Here is an 18,856-nt window from a genome sequence, read left to right as displayed (position 1 = left end):
GAGTGCTCCAAACACTTTCAATTCGAGAGTTTTATTAGGGTTGTAAAAACCCGATTACGTTTCAATTCGGGGACACTACGAGAGTGCTCCACACACCTTCAATTGGAGTGTTGTATTAGGGTTGTAAATGCCCTATTATCTTGCCATATAAAGACACAACAAGGGTTCTCCAAACACCTTCAAATTGAGTGTAGTATTAGGGTCGTAAATGCCCTATTATTTTGCCATATTGAGACACTACAAGACTGCTCCGAACACATACAATTGGAGTGTTGTATTAGTGTTGTAAAATCCCGATTACGTTTCAATCCGGGGACACTACGAGAGTGCTCCACACACCTTTAATTGGAGTGTTGTATTAGGGTTGTAAATGCCCTATTATCTTGCAATATAAAGACACAACAAGGGTTCTCCAAACACCTTCAAATGGAGTGTAGTATTAAGGTTGTAAATGCCCTATTATCTTGCCATATTGAGACACTACAAGAGTGCTCAACACACATTCAGTGGGAGTGTTGTATTAGGGTAGTAAATGGCCTATTATCTTTCCATATAGAGACATTACTAGAGTGATCGAAACACATAATATTGAAGGGTTGTACTAGGGTTGTAAATGCCCATTATTTTGCCATATAGAGAGAATAATAGAGTGCTCTCCACATCTTCAATTGGAGTGTCGTATTGGGGTGGGAAATGCCATATTATCTCGCCATATAGAGACACTACCAGGGTGCTCCAAACACCTTCAATGGTAGTGTTGTACGAGGGTTGTAAAAGCCCTATTATCTTGCCATCTGGAGACACTACTGGGATTCTCCTAACACCTTCAATTGGAGTGTTATATTAGTGTTGTAAATACCCTATTATCTTGCCAAATTGAGACACTACATGAGTGCTCCACACACCATCAATGGGAGTGTTCTGCTATGTTTGTAAATGGTCATTATATTGCCATCTGCACTACAAGAGTGCTCCAAACACATTCTATTGGAGTGTTGTATTATGGTCGTAAATGCCCTATTATCTTGCCATATAGAGACACTACAAGAGTGCTCCAACCACCTTCAATTGGAGTGTTCTATTAGGGTTGTAAATACCTTATTATCTTAATATATATGGACAACACTAGAGTGCTCCAAACACCTTCAATTGGAAGGTTGTATTAGGGTTGTAAATAACCTATTATCTTGTCATATTGAGACACTACAATAGTGCTCAACACACCTTCAGTGGGAGTGTTGTATTAAGGTTGTAAATGGCCTATTATCTTTCCTAACAGCGACATTACTAGAGTGCTCCACACACCATCAATTGGAGTGTTATATTAAAGTCGTAAATGTCATATTATCTTGTCATATTGAGACACTAGAGTGCTCCAAACACCTTTAATTGGACTGTTGAATTAGGTTTGTAATTGCCCAAATATCTTGCCATATAGAGGCACTAAAAGACTACTCCAAACACCTTCAATTGGAGTGTTGTATTAGGGTTGTAAATGCCTTATTATCTTGCCATATAGAGGCACTACTAGAGTGCTCCACACACTATCAATTGGAGTGTTGTATTAGGGTGTAAATGCCCCATTATCTTGTCATCCGGGGAAACTACTACAGTGCTCCACACACCTTCAATTCGAGTGTTGTATTATGGTTGTAAAAGCCCTATTATCTTGCTATCTGGAGACACTCAAAAAACCTTCAATTGTAGTGTTGCATTAGGGTTGTAAATGGCCTATTATCTTGCCATATAGAGACAACTAGAATGCTCTACATACCTTCAATTGGAGTGTTGTATTGGGGTTGTAAATGTCATATTATCTCACCATCTGAAGACACTACCAGAGTGCTCCAAACAACTTCAATTGGAGTGTTGTATTAGGATTGTAAATGCCCAATTATCTTGCCATATAGAGACAACTAGAATGCTCTACATACCTTCAATTGGAGTGTTATATTGGGGTTGTAAATGCCATATTATCTCACCTTCTGAAGACACTACCAGAGTGCTCCAAACAACTTCAATTGGTGTGTTGTATTAGGGTTGTAAATGCCCAATTATCTTGCCATATAGAGACACCACTAGAGAGCACAAAACGTCTTCAATTTGGGTATTGTATTAGGTTATAAATGACATATTATCTTGCCGTCTGGATACACTACTGGAGTGCTCCATACAACTTCAATTGGAGTATTGTATTAGGGTTGTAAATGTCTTATTAACTTGCAAACATGACACACAATTAGAGTTCTCTAAACACATTCAATTGGATTGTTGTATTAGGGTTGTAAATACCCCACTATCTTGCCATATAGAGACACTACTATAGTGCTCCAAATACCTACATTTGGAGTGTTGTATTTGGGCTGTAAATGCCCCATTATCCTGCTATATAAAGGCATTTCTAGACAGCTCCAAACACCATCAATTGGAGTGTTGTTTTAGGGTTGTAAATATCATATTATCTTGCCATATACAGTACTAGAGTGCTCCACACACCTTCAATGGGAGTGTTGTATTAGGGTTGTAAATGCCTTATTATCTTGCTATCTCGAGACACTACTAGAATGCTCCAAACAACTTCAATTGGAGTGTTTAGGGTTGTAAATTCCCTATTATCTTGGCATCTCGAGACACTACTAGAGTGCTCCACACAACTTCAATTAGAGTGTTGTGTTAGGGTTGTAAATGCCCTATTATCTTGCCATATAAAGACACTACCAGGGTTCTCCAAACATCTTCAAATGGAGTGTAGTATTAGGGTTGCAAATGCCCTATTATCTTGCCATATTGAGACACTATAATAGTGCTCAACACACCTTCATTGGGAGTGTTGTATTAGGGTAGTAAATATCCTATTATCTTTCCATATAGAGACATTACTAGAGTGCTCCAAACACATAATATTGAAGTATTGTATTAGAGTTGTAAATCCCCTATTATCTTGCCATATAGAGACACTGCTTCAACCACCTTCAATTGGAGTGTTGTATTAGGGTTGTAAATGCCCTATTATCTTCCCATATAGAGACAATAATAGAGTGGTCTCCATATCTTCAATTGGAGTGTCGTATTAGGGTTGTAAATGCCATATTATCTTTCCATACAAAGACATTATTAGAGTGCTCCACACACCTTCAATTGGAGTGTTATATTAAGGTTGTAAAAGCCCTATTATCTTGCCATCTAGATACACTACTAGGGTGCTCCAAACAGCTTCAATTGGAGTGTTATATTAGTGTTGTAAATATCCTATTATCTTGCCATATTGAGACACTACATGAGTGGTCCATACACCTTCAATGGTAGTGTTCTATTAGGTTTGTAAATGGTCTATTATATTGCCATCTGGAGGCACTACAAGAGTGCTCCAAACACATTCTATTGGAGTGTTATATTATGGTCGTAAATGTCATATTATCTTGCCATATAGAGACACTACAAGAGTGCTCCAACCACCTTCAATTGGAGTGTTCTATTAGAGTTGTAAATACCTTATTATCTTCCTATATAGAGACAACACTAGAGCGCTCCAAATACCTTCAATTGGAGTGTTGTATTAGGGTTGTAAATACCCTATTATCTTGTCATATAGAGACACTACTAGAGTGCTCCAAACACCTTCAAGTGGAGTATTGTATTACGGTTATAAATGTCATATTATCTTTTCATACAAAGACATTACTAGAGTGCTCCACACACCTTCAATTGTAAGTGTTTGGGCTGTCAATGATAAATATTTTATGTTACATGAATATGAAGGAATTTCATGATGCGGCAAGGAGATAAATTTAAAAAGTTTGACCCTCTTACAAGCATCTACAAATCTACTTTATTATGCTAATTCTATTAAAGCAATTCATATATATATATATATATATATATATATATATATATATATATATATATATATATATATATATATATATATATATATATATATATATATATATATATATATATATATATATATATATATGCAAATGGATATCTACTCATTCATTTATCACAAATCTATCTACTAAAGGTGATTTGGATATACCTCTACCAAATGTCAATTTGGTAAATAGAGAGAAGTTGAATTCTCTTCTAGGTCTCTTGGATACCTTCATTTGTCGAAACAACCTCCTAGTGTTCACCTTGAACTAAATAAGGATTAGAAAGACCTTGCTAGAGATCTTAATCTAATCTAAACTTAGAACCTAGTTAATAAACCTTCTTGTTCTTCTCATAATTCTTCATTAGAGAAACCAATAATATGAAAGGAAGAGGGATGGAGGCTAGGAGGGAGAGGAAGAGAAGGAAATAAGTTTTCATAAAATTGCTTGCTTGAGTGTCTTCTCTGTTAGATATGTGTTCTAAAAGTTATCTTATATTGATCACTTTTATATGTTATGTTTATGAATTGGATGCTACATGTATTTTGTTCCATGAAATTTATGTTTATCTTTAGAAGTGTTCAAGAAGATTCTCTTGGTCTTGAACCATAGAACTCTATATGATCACAAACATAAATCTCTAAAATGTTCACAAACTTGGTTATTAGCATGGAACACTAATATACCATGATAAGTTTGTCATGTTGATTAAAGTACATTGTAGTTCTATAAATGTTGATAAAGGCTTATCGTTTAATAACATGAGTATATGAAAGGTTTCATATATTGAACAGACCTAACGAATGAAAATATTATATGGGTTATGTTAATGTCATTAATATTTTCATTGTGTCTCGGAATTCTAAGATATGAGATGTATTTCTTTTTCACATGAGAAATATATAATGTAATTAGTATTAAAAGCTGCTTATCATAAGTGGTGATAAAAATATTAGTTTCTTGTATATAACTTGTGCGGGAGAAAGTTATATGTCAATAGTATCATTGCCCCTCATTTATAATGAATGATGATATTTTATGGGCCCCTTGGTAAAGTAGAATTATAATGCATGCAATATAACTGAAGTGCAGTTATATATTTATAATTTACTAAAGAGACCAAGAAACAAATATAATACAAAGATGACACAGTCCGACTTTGTATATTATTCATAATATCATGTGGCAAGGAATGGACACGAGTAATGTTATTCGTAACGTTACTTTAAAGGATCATGTATTGTAAAAAGGATACTTTACATCTATGTTATTTGGGTAACTATAATGTATAGCTAGAATACCGCTTATAGTTTATGGTAATAAAATGTTTTATGCCATTGCCAACATAACACAGATCCTCCATATAGGTCACACCAACTGAACGAGAAACAAGAAGGATATTTTATTTATATGATGTATATTGTTTCATATGACATTAAATAATATACATGTGATAAATAAATATCATGACTGCTTAGAACGAAGATAAATTTATGAGAAGTGTGCATATATATTATTTGGTATAATATGATGCATATTATTTGGTATAATATGATGCATATTATATAGTATAATATACATGACACATAATTAATAATGTGCAAAACATTGTTATAACATAAGTTTATTAAAACCCAAAATGAATATGGGTTGAGGCAATTACTGTAGCGTGCACTATAGCAGTTACTGTAGCGCACACTGTAGCAGCGGTTAGGGTTGGCTCTTTTAATAAGGAGAATTATACTAGGAAGGTTACACAATGGAAACCCTAGTATATTTGTATATAAGGAGAGGTAGAGAAGGTATTCATGTGTAAGCAAGCAAGAAATTTTTTAAAAATTTATTTCCTTCTCCTCCTCTCCCTCCTAGCCGCCATCCCTCTTCCTCTCATATTATTGGTTTCTCTAGTAAGAAATTATTAGAAGAGCAAGAAGGATTATTAACTAGGTTCTAAGCTTAGATTAGATTAAGACCTCTAGCAAGGTCTTTCTAATCCTTGTTTAGTTCAAGGTGAACACTAGGAGGCCGTTTCGACAAACGAAGGTATCCAAGAGACCTAGAAGAGAATTTGATTTCTCTCTATTTACCAAATTGACATTTGGTAGAGGTATATCAAAATCACTTTTAGTAGATAAATTTGTGATGAATGAATGAGTAGATAATTATTTGTGCATATGAATTATTTGAATAAAATTAGCATAATAAAGTAGATCCGTAGATGCTTGTAAGAAGGATAAAATTTTTGAATTTATTACCTTGCCACATCATGAAATCCTTCATTCTCTACCTCTCATTACGTACAAATATACTAGGGTTTCCATTGTGCAACCTTCTTAGTATAATTCTCCTTATTAAAAGAGCCAATCCTAGCCGCTGCCACAGTGCGTGCTACAGTGTCAGCCTCAACTCATATTAATTTTGGGTTTTAATAAATTTATGCTATAACAATGTTCTACACATTATTATATTTATGCGTCATGTATATTATACTATATAATATGCACCATATTATACCAAATAATATATATATACACTTCTCATAAATTTATATTTGTTCTAAGCAGTCATGATATTTATATATCACATGTATATTATTTCATGTCATATGAAACAATATACATCATATAAATAAAATATCATTCTTGTTTCTCGTTCAGTTGGTGTGACATATATGGAGGATCCGTGTTATGTTGGCAATGACATAAAATATTTTATTATCATAAACTATAAGCAGTATTCTAGCTATACATTATAGTTACCCAAATAACATAGATGTAAAGTATCATTTTTAAAATACATGATCATTTAAAGTAATGTTACAAATAACATTAGTTGTGTCCATTCCTTGCCACATGATATTATGAATAATATACAAAGTCGGACTGTGTCATCTTTGTATTATATTTGTTTCTTGATCTCTTAAGTAAATTATAAATATATAATTGCACTTCAGTCATATTGCATGCATTATAATTCTACTTTACCAATGGGCCCATAAAATATCATCACTCATTATAAATGAGAGGCAATAATACTATTGACATATAACTTTCTCCCACACAAGTTATATACAAGGAACTAATATTTTTATCACCACTTATGATAAGCAGCTTTTAATACTAATTACATTATATATTTCTCATGTGAAAAAAAAATACATCTCATATCTTAGAATTCTGAGACACAATAAAAATATTAATGACACTAACATAACCCATATAATATTTTCATTTGTTAGGTCTATTCAATATATGAAACCTTTCATATACTCATGTTATTAAACGATAAGTTTTTATCAACATTTATAGAACTACAATGTACTTTAATCAACATGACAAACTTATCATGGTATATTAGTATTTCATGCTAATAACCAAGTTTGTGAACATTTTAGATATTTATGTTTGTCATCATCATATAGAGTTCTATGATTCAAGACCAATTCTTGAACACTTCTATAGATAAACATAAATTTCATGGAACAAAATGCATGTAGCATCTAATTCATAAACATAACATGTAAAAGTGATCAACATAAGATAATTTTTAGAACACATATCTAACAAGTGGGTGGTGAATAGGGTCTTTTAAAATTTTAATCTAAGTTATTTTTATCTAACGTGTCTACAACTTATTCTTGGTGAAAACTATAATAACTTTAATCTAAACAAATATATAAAAGTAAATGGTCGAGTTTAGAGACACTTGGCACAAGAGTTATTTACTGAGTTCGGCACTAATGCCTACATCTTCGGGGCCTATGACCTTCGAGATGGCACACCTTTCTTTATCAAATGAGAAAGAAGTACAAGGTGGAACCGGTGAGTCCTTATAAAGCTTCTGAGTCCTTATAAGGTGGAACTAGTGAATCCTTAACCGCTATAATGGTTGGCCAACTTACTTCAGGTTTGGCTACTGAGAACCCAAACGGTCATTAACCGTTGCAACGGGTGCACAACAGTTGTTCTCTGGAAATTTGGGGTGCTCATCTGATTTTATCCGTTGAGCAACGGTAGAGAAGGAATTGTTCCATTGCCCAACGGTTGAGGGTTATGATTTAATATGTTATAATTGTTCCTAAACCCTTATATGGTTGGCTATAATTAGAGCATTCTCAAGCATATTTTACCAATATTACATATTTCTAATCCTAATCTTGAGGTGGTGCTTCTATGTCCAATGTCAGGTGCTTCATGACTTCATCCTCGATAAATATAGCAATTGTTCATCCATCATTGATGTGTATATTGCAATCTCTATAGTCATGAACCTGCACAATATCTCAAGAAAAGAAAACTGTTGGAACATAGACTAAGTTTGATTCCTCTACGGACAGATTAGACTTAGTTGGAACAACATTAGAAAGCACTTAATTTAGGTGGGGTCTTCGGGATACTTCAACTATAAGATAGTATAGGAAAAAATACACTTCCGTACCTAAAATATTTCAGTCTTGGTAGCCCAAAAGTCGATCGAAAGATCATAAAATCTTTTAAATTGCATAAATAAACACTCAGTTCACCGTGTGGGTAGTGATAATGCCGTACGCGGGATACTTGAGGACAATCTATACCGCACGCGGTAATGACAGTGTCGTATGCGACATAGATAAACATTGAAACTTATATTTTTCATGATTAAGAATGACAGAAAACATGAACCCTGGAGGCTCTTTATCTATTGTTTAACCTTTTCTAGCTATAATATCTTAGTTGCATTTGTCACCACCATATTTTTTATAAAAACCCCATAACCTATACTAGTGAAAAAAATTTAAAACTTAATACACTATCCAGGTGGATCAACACCCCAATTATACTACACGGTATGATACAATATCCAGGTAGATCAACACCCCAATTATACTACACGGTAGGATCATACACTTGTATTCTGAACGTAAGTTGAAATTAGGGTTTATAAATATTTAAAAGTAGTAGTCTCATTTTGAGTAATCAACAACTTGTATTCATTTCTTTACAGGGTAAATAGAAATGCGCGCCGATTAGGTTGTGTTGCCCCAGAGACGTAGGTTCTATAGTGGTCGAACTCCGTTAACAACTCATGTGTCAATTTTTCTAACTCTGACTATTTACTTTACTGCACTGTATTATTATTTTTTTAATTTACAAGTTCTTGATTCTGCCAAGAACTTAAAGTAGATAGATTACTTATATACATGAACGACTTTCAAACTTTTCTATCTAACTGATAATTATAAGTTGTAGAGTTTAAATTTTTAAACAACCCCATATTCTAACCTCCCCCAGCCGTTAGGGACAACAAATAGGACATTAAAGACAATCGATACAAAATGAAAAACTAATAGAAGAAGATGAAAAAAAACAGTACAAGGTAAAAAAAAAAACTAGAAGAAGATTAAAAAACAACCAGTCGAAAATGAAAAATAACTAGTACAAGATGAAAGACAACTTGAAGAAAATGAAATATAATTAGAAGAAGATGAAAGAAAATAAGTAGACAACTAGTTGAAGATAAAATACAACTAGACTAATATGAACTACAACTAAAAAATGATGAGATACAACTTATAATAATTAAAAAATAATCAGTAGAAGATGAAATACAAATAGAAGAATATGAAATACAACTAGTTTTTTTTTTTTGAAATAAGTGGTCACTGCCACCGATTTTCATTAGAAAATCACAAGGGTGAAGATGGTACCAAGCTGGTACCAACCCACCTATGTTCTTACATCAAACCACATAGCTAGAGTCATTACAAAACAACACTAAGAAATATAACTAACAACAAAATAGTAACTAAAAATTGAAGGCAGTCAAAACCAAAAAATCTGGTTCAAGGAACCTCAAAACAAGTCATGTCCAACAGATCCTCATCGAATAGTGTCATCTCCTCTAGGTCCTTGCCAATTAAAGGAATAAGCAAAACAGCCCCTAAAAGCTATCATAGCACCATCATACCTACTCATGCATAATAGACCCTGTAAGCAAAAGAAATCTCAAAACAGTTCATCAAAGTCTTCATAGACCATAAACCCTAACAGACAAGTATAGATCAACACCACAAAAGATAACTTTAGCATAAAAGACCCTAAAAATTAGGTAACCGCTATGGATAAGTTGCTGCCACTAAATCCTGCACTACTAGTGGATGATCCTTCTTCATCACTTGAATTGATCTCTACTCCAAGGATAGGGATTGAAGCCCGTGTCGCCCCCATGCAAATGATCACGGTACACCCTATCAGGTCCTTCAAATCACAAGGTAAAATTAGATTCAAATGACATGTAAGATCTGTTTTTTGGTTTGAAGCCCAAAATCTAGCCATAGTTAAGATTTTGGAGCCTATTGCCCGCACATCCTGTATATGGCCCTCTTTAAAAATAATCCTATTTCTATCCAACCATATATTCCATAAAACAGATCCTCGAATTATTTCAATAATATTTGGTTCTTTTAATGGGATACAGTAATCTATTTCCCACAGGGTATCTATATTTGTATAGTCAAAAGAAAAATTATTATATCTAGCAATCCAATTCCAAATCGATCGTGCAAAATTGCAAGTCACAAATAAGTGGTCAACAGTTTCCTTTTGGGAATAGTACACACATGTAGTATCACCTGTCCATCCCTGTTGATTTAATCGATCTTTAGTTAAGACACGCTTTTGTCTTACTAACCATAAGAAAATCTTGATTTTTAAAGGAATTTTAGTCTGCTTACTATTGTAAGTGTTAACAGGGACTCCACCAAATTCTAAGAATTTATAAATAGAATTAACAGTGAATGTACCATGTGGAGTCCACCTCCATGATATTTGGTCAACAGTCAAATACAACTAGTTATAGAAATAAATAGTTGACAATATAACTAATATTTCTTAAATCCCGTTAAAAATAAAATAAAAAACAGGTCTGTAGACAGTTGTTGGAGTTCGATCACTCACCATATTTAAATTTTTTAAATCATTTAATGAATAATAATGTTCTAAACAATATACCCAACATGTTGGATGTCGAAGTTTGACAAGCTAAAAGCTAACATATATTTAGTTAACATGGGCTTTCCCAAAAAATTACAAACAAAATGGCTTAGGTTGGTCGGGTCGGGGAGACTTAATTGACTGATATTTTTGCGTGGTTTGGAAGACAGTTGTTGGAGTTCGATCACTCGACCATATTTAAATTTTTTAAATCATTTAATGAATAATAATGTTCTAAACAATATACCTAACATGTTGGATGCAAACCTAACATTTCATTACAACGCGTCGAAGTTTGTCAAGCTAAAAGCTGACATATATTTAGTTAACATGGGCTTTCCCAAAAAATTACAAACAAAATGGCTTAGGTTGGTCGGGTCGGGGAGACTTAATTGACTGATATTTTTGCGTGGTTTGGATGAATAGTTCCTTCAGTTTCTGATCTTGCAAAAAAATTATGTTCAGAATTAATAACCGAGTGCATCACATTGTGCAAGCTGTATTAGTTATCTGGACAAGTGTTAAACCTATTTAAAAGATCATAATACACACTTATCTGGATAAATTGTACTGGATTTGCAAACGGGCAAGCTAGGGGCAAATCAGCCCCCGACGACAGTTATTAAACATGCTGATGCATAAAGGTAACCTTGCAACCAAATTTTGCTTACATCTTGAAAAATACAATCAAGCGTAACACCATGCCTCAAGTAGTCAACTAAAGTTTCTTCATTTACAGTTTTCCCTTTGCCTATGATTTACATGAAGATATTACACTTCCCGTACCAATTGTGATTTGGTGATAATCTCTCCCAGTGAAGCTCTGGGATGAGAAGACAGGCCTTTTTTTTCTATTTAAAACTAGGACAAAAATCGCAAGTTTTATATCCATAATTTATGCCCCTTGAGAATTTGAACTCGAGATCTTGGCCCTTGGTATGGAAGCCTGGTATCACACCATTTGAGATTAATAATCATTTGCATCACTCTTTGCTTTCTTCTTTGAAAAGTGAATTAAGTTCAACCAACTCATATCTTCAAAATGGAGACCCAAATTGAATACAGATCTATTCTTTCAATGCATCTGCAATTTGGCATCAGAAACATATATCAAATACTGGGTTATGTAAAGCTGGCCAGTATGAGAAATACTTGATTTCACATTAATTCCCTCAAAATATATATGCATAACATACTTATTCTGAGCCGAAGCATGTTCACATGTTCCATGCTATTCTCTCTGGATGCTTGCGCCATGACACTTCTGTACATACCCATTGGTGGTTGAATGCCTCCATCCTCCATCCATTGCAATACCTGAAGCGGAGAAATTGTAGAGCAAACAATTAAATTGTAGGAAAAACATAGATTGTTGTAAAAAAGAATAACTATAATCATGTTGGTACAGGGCAATGTCTTGTGGACTACGGAACAACATAGAAAATAAAGGATCCGACAAGAGGGGGGGGGGGGGGGGGAGAGAGAGAGAGACCTCAATACATTTTCTCCATTTCCCTGCAGCTAAGAGATTCTTCATCAAAATGGAATAGGTACTCAACCTAACAGGTGAGCAGCAAACCATTATCTTGTGAAATAACTGCAAATAAGATCATTAAACTATAAATTTGAAGAATGTGTTCATAAATAAGTAGAATACAATTTGCTGTGGAAGAAAAGAAAAAAGTATAATTGACAATTTTAAAAATGTTAGTGCTTCATTAAAACACACGTTATTTATAGGGGTTCTGGAAAAAAATGACAATACTATGTGTGCTTATTTGCAAATGCAAATATGGAGTATAACAGCAAAAAAATTAAACAAAATGCAAAAGTAACATAAAGATGAGTGCACAATCAGTACTTTCATCATAGCGTCAATCCTCCCAGACTCGCCAATAAAGAACAAAAGGTGGTTGAGAGTTCCAACTGAAACTGTAGAGAGAGCCGGCTCCATGTTTTCAATTATGGTACATGCAGTTTTCCAATCTTTCAAGCTGAAAAAAAAGGGAAGATTTATAACAGAAATGCAGCACAATGTTTAACAAATGGTGCAAAGGTGATTAAGTGAAATAGACAATTATAAATAGGTGATTACAGAAGAAGTATGTCATGCGAAGTGCGATGTTAAAATGACAAAAAGAATATCATGAAACATCATTGAGACCAGGGGCGGATTTACGTATATGTAAAGGGGTGCTAAGCCACCCTATGATTTTAAAATTCTTAATTATGTATATTCAAATTTAATTTTTTAGTTTTTTGAACTTTTATATAGTCTAGCCCCTCTCATAAAATAACAAATGTTTGTTGGTAGTCTAGTGGTTTGAGTTCTAGTTTGTATGTGCAAGGTCATGGGTTCAATTCCCACTAACCAAACTATTTTTGTCTTTTTCACATACTACATTTTGTAGATTAGCCCCCCTATTCAAATTTTCTAGTTCCGCCCCTAATTGAGACTTGCACATCTGTTAACCAATATTTTACTTTGTTTGCAAACAAATCCCAAATTTTTAACTCATAATTCTTGGAGAAGTTGCACTCTGTTAAAATTTTGATATACTTAACCCTTCCAATAATGAGCTCTATTATCTCCTAAAATGGATCACAACCTCACAAGTAAAATAAAAACAAATAGATTGGGCATAGAATTTTTAGTTTTAAGTCAACTGCAATAAAGTAAACTTTATCATATTGCAGCTAGTTTTAGCTACTTCTTACTTGACCCCTTTCTGGAAAAAAAAAAGTGTCATTTTAAAATATCTAAAGAAAGATACCAAAATGGAAACATAAGAAATGTTGGTTTTACATTAAACTTATAAGTTCGCATAAGTTCTGATTTGCATAATGGGACAGCATTGTGAAAGTCTCAAAGCAAAAAATTAACTATTCCAGGAAACAACAGGGGGGGTCAGTGAAATCTCACAGGCTACATGCAGATAAGATCTCAAATGTGCTGCTCTGATTTAGTGGTATATGGTTCTCTCTCATCAAGTCAAACAACTGAAGAACCCTTTTGGGTTGGGATCCTTTATTCAAAGCCACCATCAGTGAAGAGCACACAATATGGTCAGGTTTGATTCCCTCAGCCTCCATCTCTTCAAAAAGATTCCATGCATTCTCCCATTTTCCTTGTCATCATCAATAGAAAGCCAATGGCATTTTAGTATAAACTTGGGATCTTATATCTCAACAGTTTGAATATTTACGAGGACAGCGAAAGTTTCTTACTCAACAAACGCAACCTAACAATTTTTTTCATTAATTTGCAGACATCACCCAACCATGGAAATCAAGTTTAAGAGAAAGAATTGCTCAACTATGTTTTTTTCCCAAATTTCATATTAACTCAACAGGCCGATGACATAGAAGGTTTATGGAAACTTGGAAGTGACAATTGACTGGAACTCAATTTGTATTTCAGAGAAAGGGAGAAACTGCCAACTATTAATGGAACATACATTTACTATGCAATTAAAATATAATATAGGGTCTCACCATCAAATAATCCTACAGTAATTGGGTTTGCTGTTTTCAAATGGACAAGTGTTGGGTCCAGTACGCAAATATCGCAATACTAGGTATAATTTGAAAAGGGATGTGACAATTATAATTGACTACAAACCCACACCTTAAATATTATCAGATGTTTCTGCAAATTATTTTGGGAAATATATCAAATAATTAAACCACCATCTTTCATTGTACTGGAAACATATACTGGAAACATAAGTACCTTGTACACAATAAGTATGCATCATAGCAGTGTATGTTATGACATCAAGAACACAACCAGAATCCTTCATGGAAGAGAAAATTGACTCTGCCTCTTCTAATTTTCCCTGAAAAAGAAAAGAAAAGAAAAAAAAACTTAAATTCCTTTTAGTCTTTCAGTATCTAGGTCAAATTAAGAAAGCAACCGAATAAACCATATACCTGTTTGCTAGATGCACAAATCAAGGATGAATATACCTCCTTGGACAAAGGAAGAGCCAAATCCTTCATTTCATCAACAAATTTTAGAGACTGTTCATATTTTCCCAATTTATAAGCTCCATTTATCAAAATGTTAAAAGTTGCAGCATCAGGGATGTTACCATTCTCTTTCATAGAGTAATACAACTGTACAGCTTTCTCATACTCCCCTATGTTCATATAACTACCAATAGCCGAATTATACACGATTGTGTTCAATTCAACTCCCCGGGCCTGAGCAGCAGAGAGAACAGATTCAATCTTGACTAATTCGTCACACCTACCACAAGCTGCCAAAAGGGTGCTAATAGAAACTGCATCGGGTTCAATACCTTCTCTCTCCATTTCACGCAGAGCCTCAACTGCATCTGTTAACATTCCATTAGCCCCATAGGCGTCAATTAGGGCATTATAGCAAACTCTATTAGGCTTAATTCTTTCCTTTTTCATAATGTCAAAAGTCTTTTTAGCTTTCTCAGGCTGTCCTGACCGTCCATATGCATTAAGCAAGGAAGTGTATGACACTATATCAGGTCTCAATCCATTCCTTTTGATTAAATAAAATATTGTTAGTGCCTTGAAATGCATTCCATGAGAGGCATATGCACCAAGAAGTGTGTTGTAAGATACAATATTAGGCTTTAGCCCTTCACCTTGCATCATATTAAATATTTTCTCGCAATTGTCAACTTGGCCACAGATTGCATAAGCATGCATAATACTACTATAGGTCACCACATCAGGTCTGTTTTTGGACCCATTCTCCTTCATTGAGTTGAATATGCCCACTGCTTTCCCATATTGCCCCAGCTTGATCAGGCAGTTGATAACAATGCTGAGAGTAAAATGATCATAATGGACATTTCTTTCTTTCATCAATTCAAAATATGCCAGTGCTCTGGTGTGTTGGTTTCCCCTTTTGAAAGCAGATAATATGGTGTTATGAGTAACTAAGTCAGGACCAATTCCATTTTCAGTCATTTTCTTGCTTATTTCCAGAGCTTCCTTCCAGTTTCCGGCAATTGCACATGCATTAATAATATTATTGTATGTAGTTCGACTCGGAGATATCTGCATGAAATACCCACTAAAAAGTTTCATTTTATGATTTCACATGATTAATGAGACGTGATGGTGTAAAGTTGATATATAAGGGGAATGAATAGCAGATGAGCAAAGGAAAAAAATAATCCATGTATGTACAGATAATTACCAAACAGTCACTAGTCTGGCATGACATACCGGCCCAATTATTTCCTTTTATCGGTTTCCTGTTATTATGGTAAGCATGGCTGGATTAGGTCAACACCCAAAGCAGTCAATCTTTACAATACCTACGAATCCTCAGGTATCAAGACTCTTAAGGCAAGTGTTACAAAAACTAGGGTTTAAGAGTGCCTACAGCGGCTCGAAGCATGTCATCCATTATATTCATGGCCCACCTCCATTGACCTGACCGAGCATGTGCATGTATAAGCGCATTGTATGTTTCAGCATCAGGCTTACACCTGGGGAGTGCATTACATACCATTAGTGGGAAGACAAAGGTGATAACTAAACCAAAGATGAATACAAAAGTTATTTAAGTTTTGCATCTGCAATTTATATCCGTTGGTCCATTGTTTGCTTGCTTGAGAAAAAAAAAAATCTGATTGTGACATCAGTTGGAATTATAGTTGATACATGCTGACAAAAGATTACCCAGCTACAGTGCCAGCACAATATGCGATGGGTACCTAATTTTGAAATTAGGCACAAACAAGCCCCAATAAGCCTTTAACTTGTTTAGTTTTGTTACATCTAACCCTCAATTGTGCAAATCTATCTCAGTTAAGATCTTCATTAGCCTCCCAATTAAAAACAAAGAGAGAGAGAGAGAGAGAAAAAAAACAGGCTGAGAAAAAGCAAAATGAAATGAAGAAAAGGTCAGACAAGTACTGTACCATTCCAACTTGATGGACAAGAAAGTCACTGAAACTCCATATAGTAATTCTTAATACTATACAACAACCACATACTAAATAACAGAGTCGAAATAAAAGAGCACTCAGGAAATTTCGACTTAATAAGTTCAAGAAATTTCTATAGTAAGTAAATATCAAGACACAAGAAAAATGCAGATGACTAAAAGACAAATGATAACGCAAGATATGATATCCATACCTCCACTCTAGCATCTCAAAAAATAAACCACGTGCTTGATCCATGTGATTATGTCTAGCATGTAACCTTATCATCATTACATATATGTCCTTGCTTGCACAATAATTCCTTTGGATTTTCATCCATTTGAATACATCCACAGCATGTTCAATGGATCCGGTACTTGTTATTTCCTGAAAATATAAAAAAATTCAACAATTGATATTTAAGGTCCAAAACAGAAGCTCCCAAAAATTTATAATAACTTTTTTCAAAGCTACGCACTCTAAAGGCTGAGAAAGAAGAAAACTAAATTAGTGAATGCATCAGCCATGGGATCTGATCCTGTGCGGGTGTAATATTACAAATTACCAAAATAGTAAACATAGAAGGTTCATTTTTCGAATGTTACAGCTAATGCAGGTACCTAGAAATAGGATACAACAATATGTACTGATTTGCATCCAACAGACAAAGAAACAACTAGGGCAAGAAGCTAGAAGATAGTGATTGATTAAAAGCCAGCATTTTAGAGTTAATTTCAAATTTTGGAAACAGAAAACGATTCCTTCAACAAGTATTTGCTAAACCAAAATACTAAGTACAAAATCTTCCTAAAACAAAAGAGCAGACAGTAGAAAGTAATCAAACAAAAACCTTGATAAGAAGAGGGAAATTTCTTCTAGCGAATCGACCAGCCCATGAATTAAGAACACCGTCGAGATCCTCCCACTTCTTCAACCTCATCACGCGCTGTGCCACCTCTGAAACCGACCAGTCGTGCTGTCGCGGGGTCCCCTCCACTCTCAGCCGATACTTTGCCGGAATCTTATCTTTCCCGATTCCTTTAACCTCGCTGGAGACGAGATGCTTTCCCTTGTCATAGTCGACGGAGACCACCAGTTTCTTCTCCTCCCATGGCGCCGGGGTTTGGTCCCGGGGTTTAGGTTTGCTTTTGTTGGAGGGAAGTCGGATTAGGCGAGGAGGTGGGGAGTTGGAGGAGCTTGGCGGAGGCGGCTGCGGGATGTTGGGAGAATGCACTAAAGTAACCATGGATGGAAGAGAGAAAGTTCGGAATTAGATTGAAGCCACAGCGGATAGAACATAGAAGATATTCTGGCATCTGCTAGTGCTAGTAGTGAACTTATTATAGTGCGGAGCTCGAGTGCGCGACCGGTAGTGATAGATTGTCCCATGAGGCCATGAAGAAGTGAATGGGGCTGGGTTGGACCGAGGACTAAATTAATTAAATATTGAATTCATGGACCAAAGGTATCGGTCTTTGCTGAAAAGCCCGATCCACTTTGATAAGTCCAAATCCTTCGTGCCCCGAAGGCCAGAAATAGGGCTGTAAAAAATCTCTCAAACTCACAACTTGCTCGCTAATTGTTCTGTTTAACTCTCTCATTTATAATTCGAATCAGTTTTAATTAGAATTTACTGATTCGTTTAATAAATAAGTTTAAGTTTGAGTATACCCCAACTCGAGTTACACAAAATTCGTTATAATAAATTTCATGCCCTTCTAAATGACTTTTACGTTGCTTTTTAATTATTTGTTTTGTTAGTTGTCTTGTTAATTATGTTTGTTTTGTTTATGTTTGGATAAACTCTTAATAATATATAACTATAACTAATAAAATTGACTGATCAAACAAGTTGGTAATGAGATGAACTCGAATTGGCTTTATAACTAGTTATTGTCATCCTAACTTGATTCACTCATTAAGGTTTTAAGTAGTCAAGTCAAAATATGTATTTAACTTTTATTTAATAATAAGATATACTCACTTTAATATGTGATATATTCCAACTCAAATATATTATAAATTTTTATATTTTTTTTTCTCTTAATTTTGATATTTATAATTAGGGGTGTCAACGGGTACGGCAAGG

General features: G+C 34.4%; 1 protein-coding gene across 1 annotated transcript; it reads right to left on the bottom strand.

Annotated features, from left to right (window-relative positions):
* Positions 1 to 11,491: 11,491 nt before the first annotated feature.
* EMB2654 (Tetratricopeptide repeat (TPR)-like superfamily protein) lies at positions 11,492 to 18,091 on the bottom strand. Its single transcript, XM_078293362.1, has 10 exons — positions 17,618 to 18,091; positions 16,982 to 17,154; positions 16,221 to 16,326; positions 14,780 to 15,889; positions 14,580 to 14,685; positions 13,770 to 13,974; positions 12,708 to 12,840; positions 12,339 to 12,443; positions 12,043 to 12,163; positions 11,492 to 11,930 (listed from the first exon to the last, which is right to left on the bottom strand). The coding sequence occupies exons 1-10, from the start codon at positions 18,011 to 18,013 to the stop codon at positions 11,914 to 11,916; spliced, it is 2,472 nt and encodes an 823-aa protein (XP_078149488.1). The 5' UTR covers positions 18,014 to 18,091; the 3' UTR covers positions 11,492 to 11,913.
* Positions 18,092 to 18,856: the final 765 nt, after the last annotated feature.

Source organism: Carex rostrata, chromosome 2, assembly GCF_964058835.1.
Source record: "Carex rostrata chromosome 2, lpCarRost1.2, whole genome shotgun sequence".
Lineage (NCBI taxonomy): Eukaryota > Viridiplantae > Streptophyta > Magnoliopsida > Poales > Cyperaceae > Carex > Carex rostrata.
This window is presented reverse-complemented; position numbering and strand designations above follow the sequence as displayed.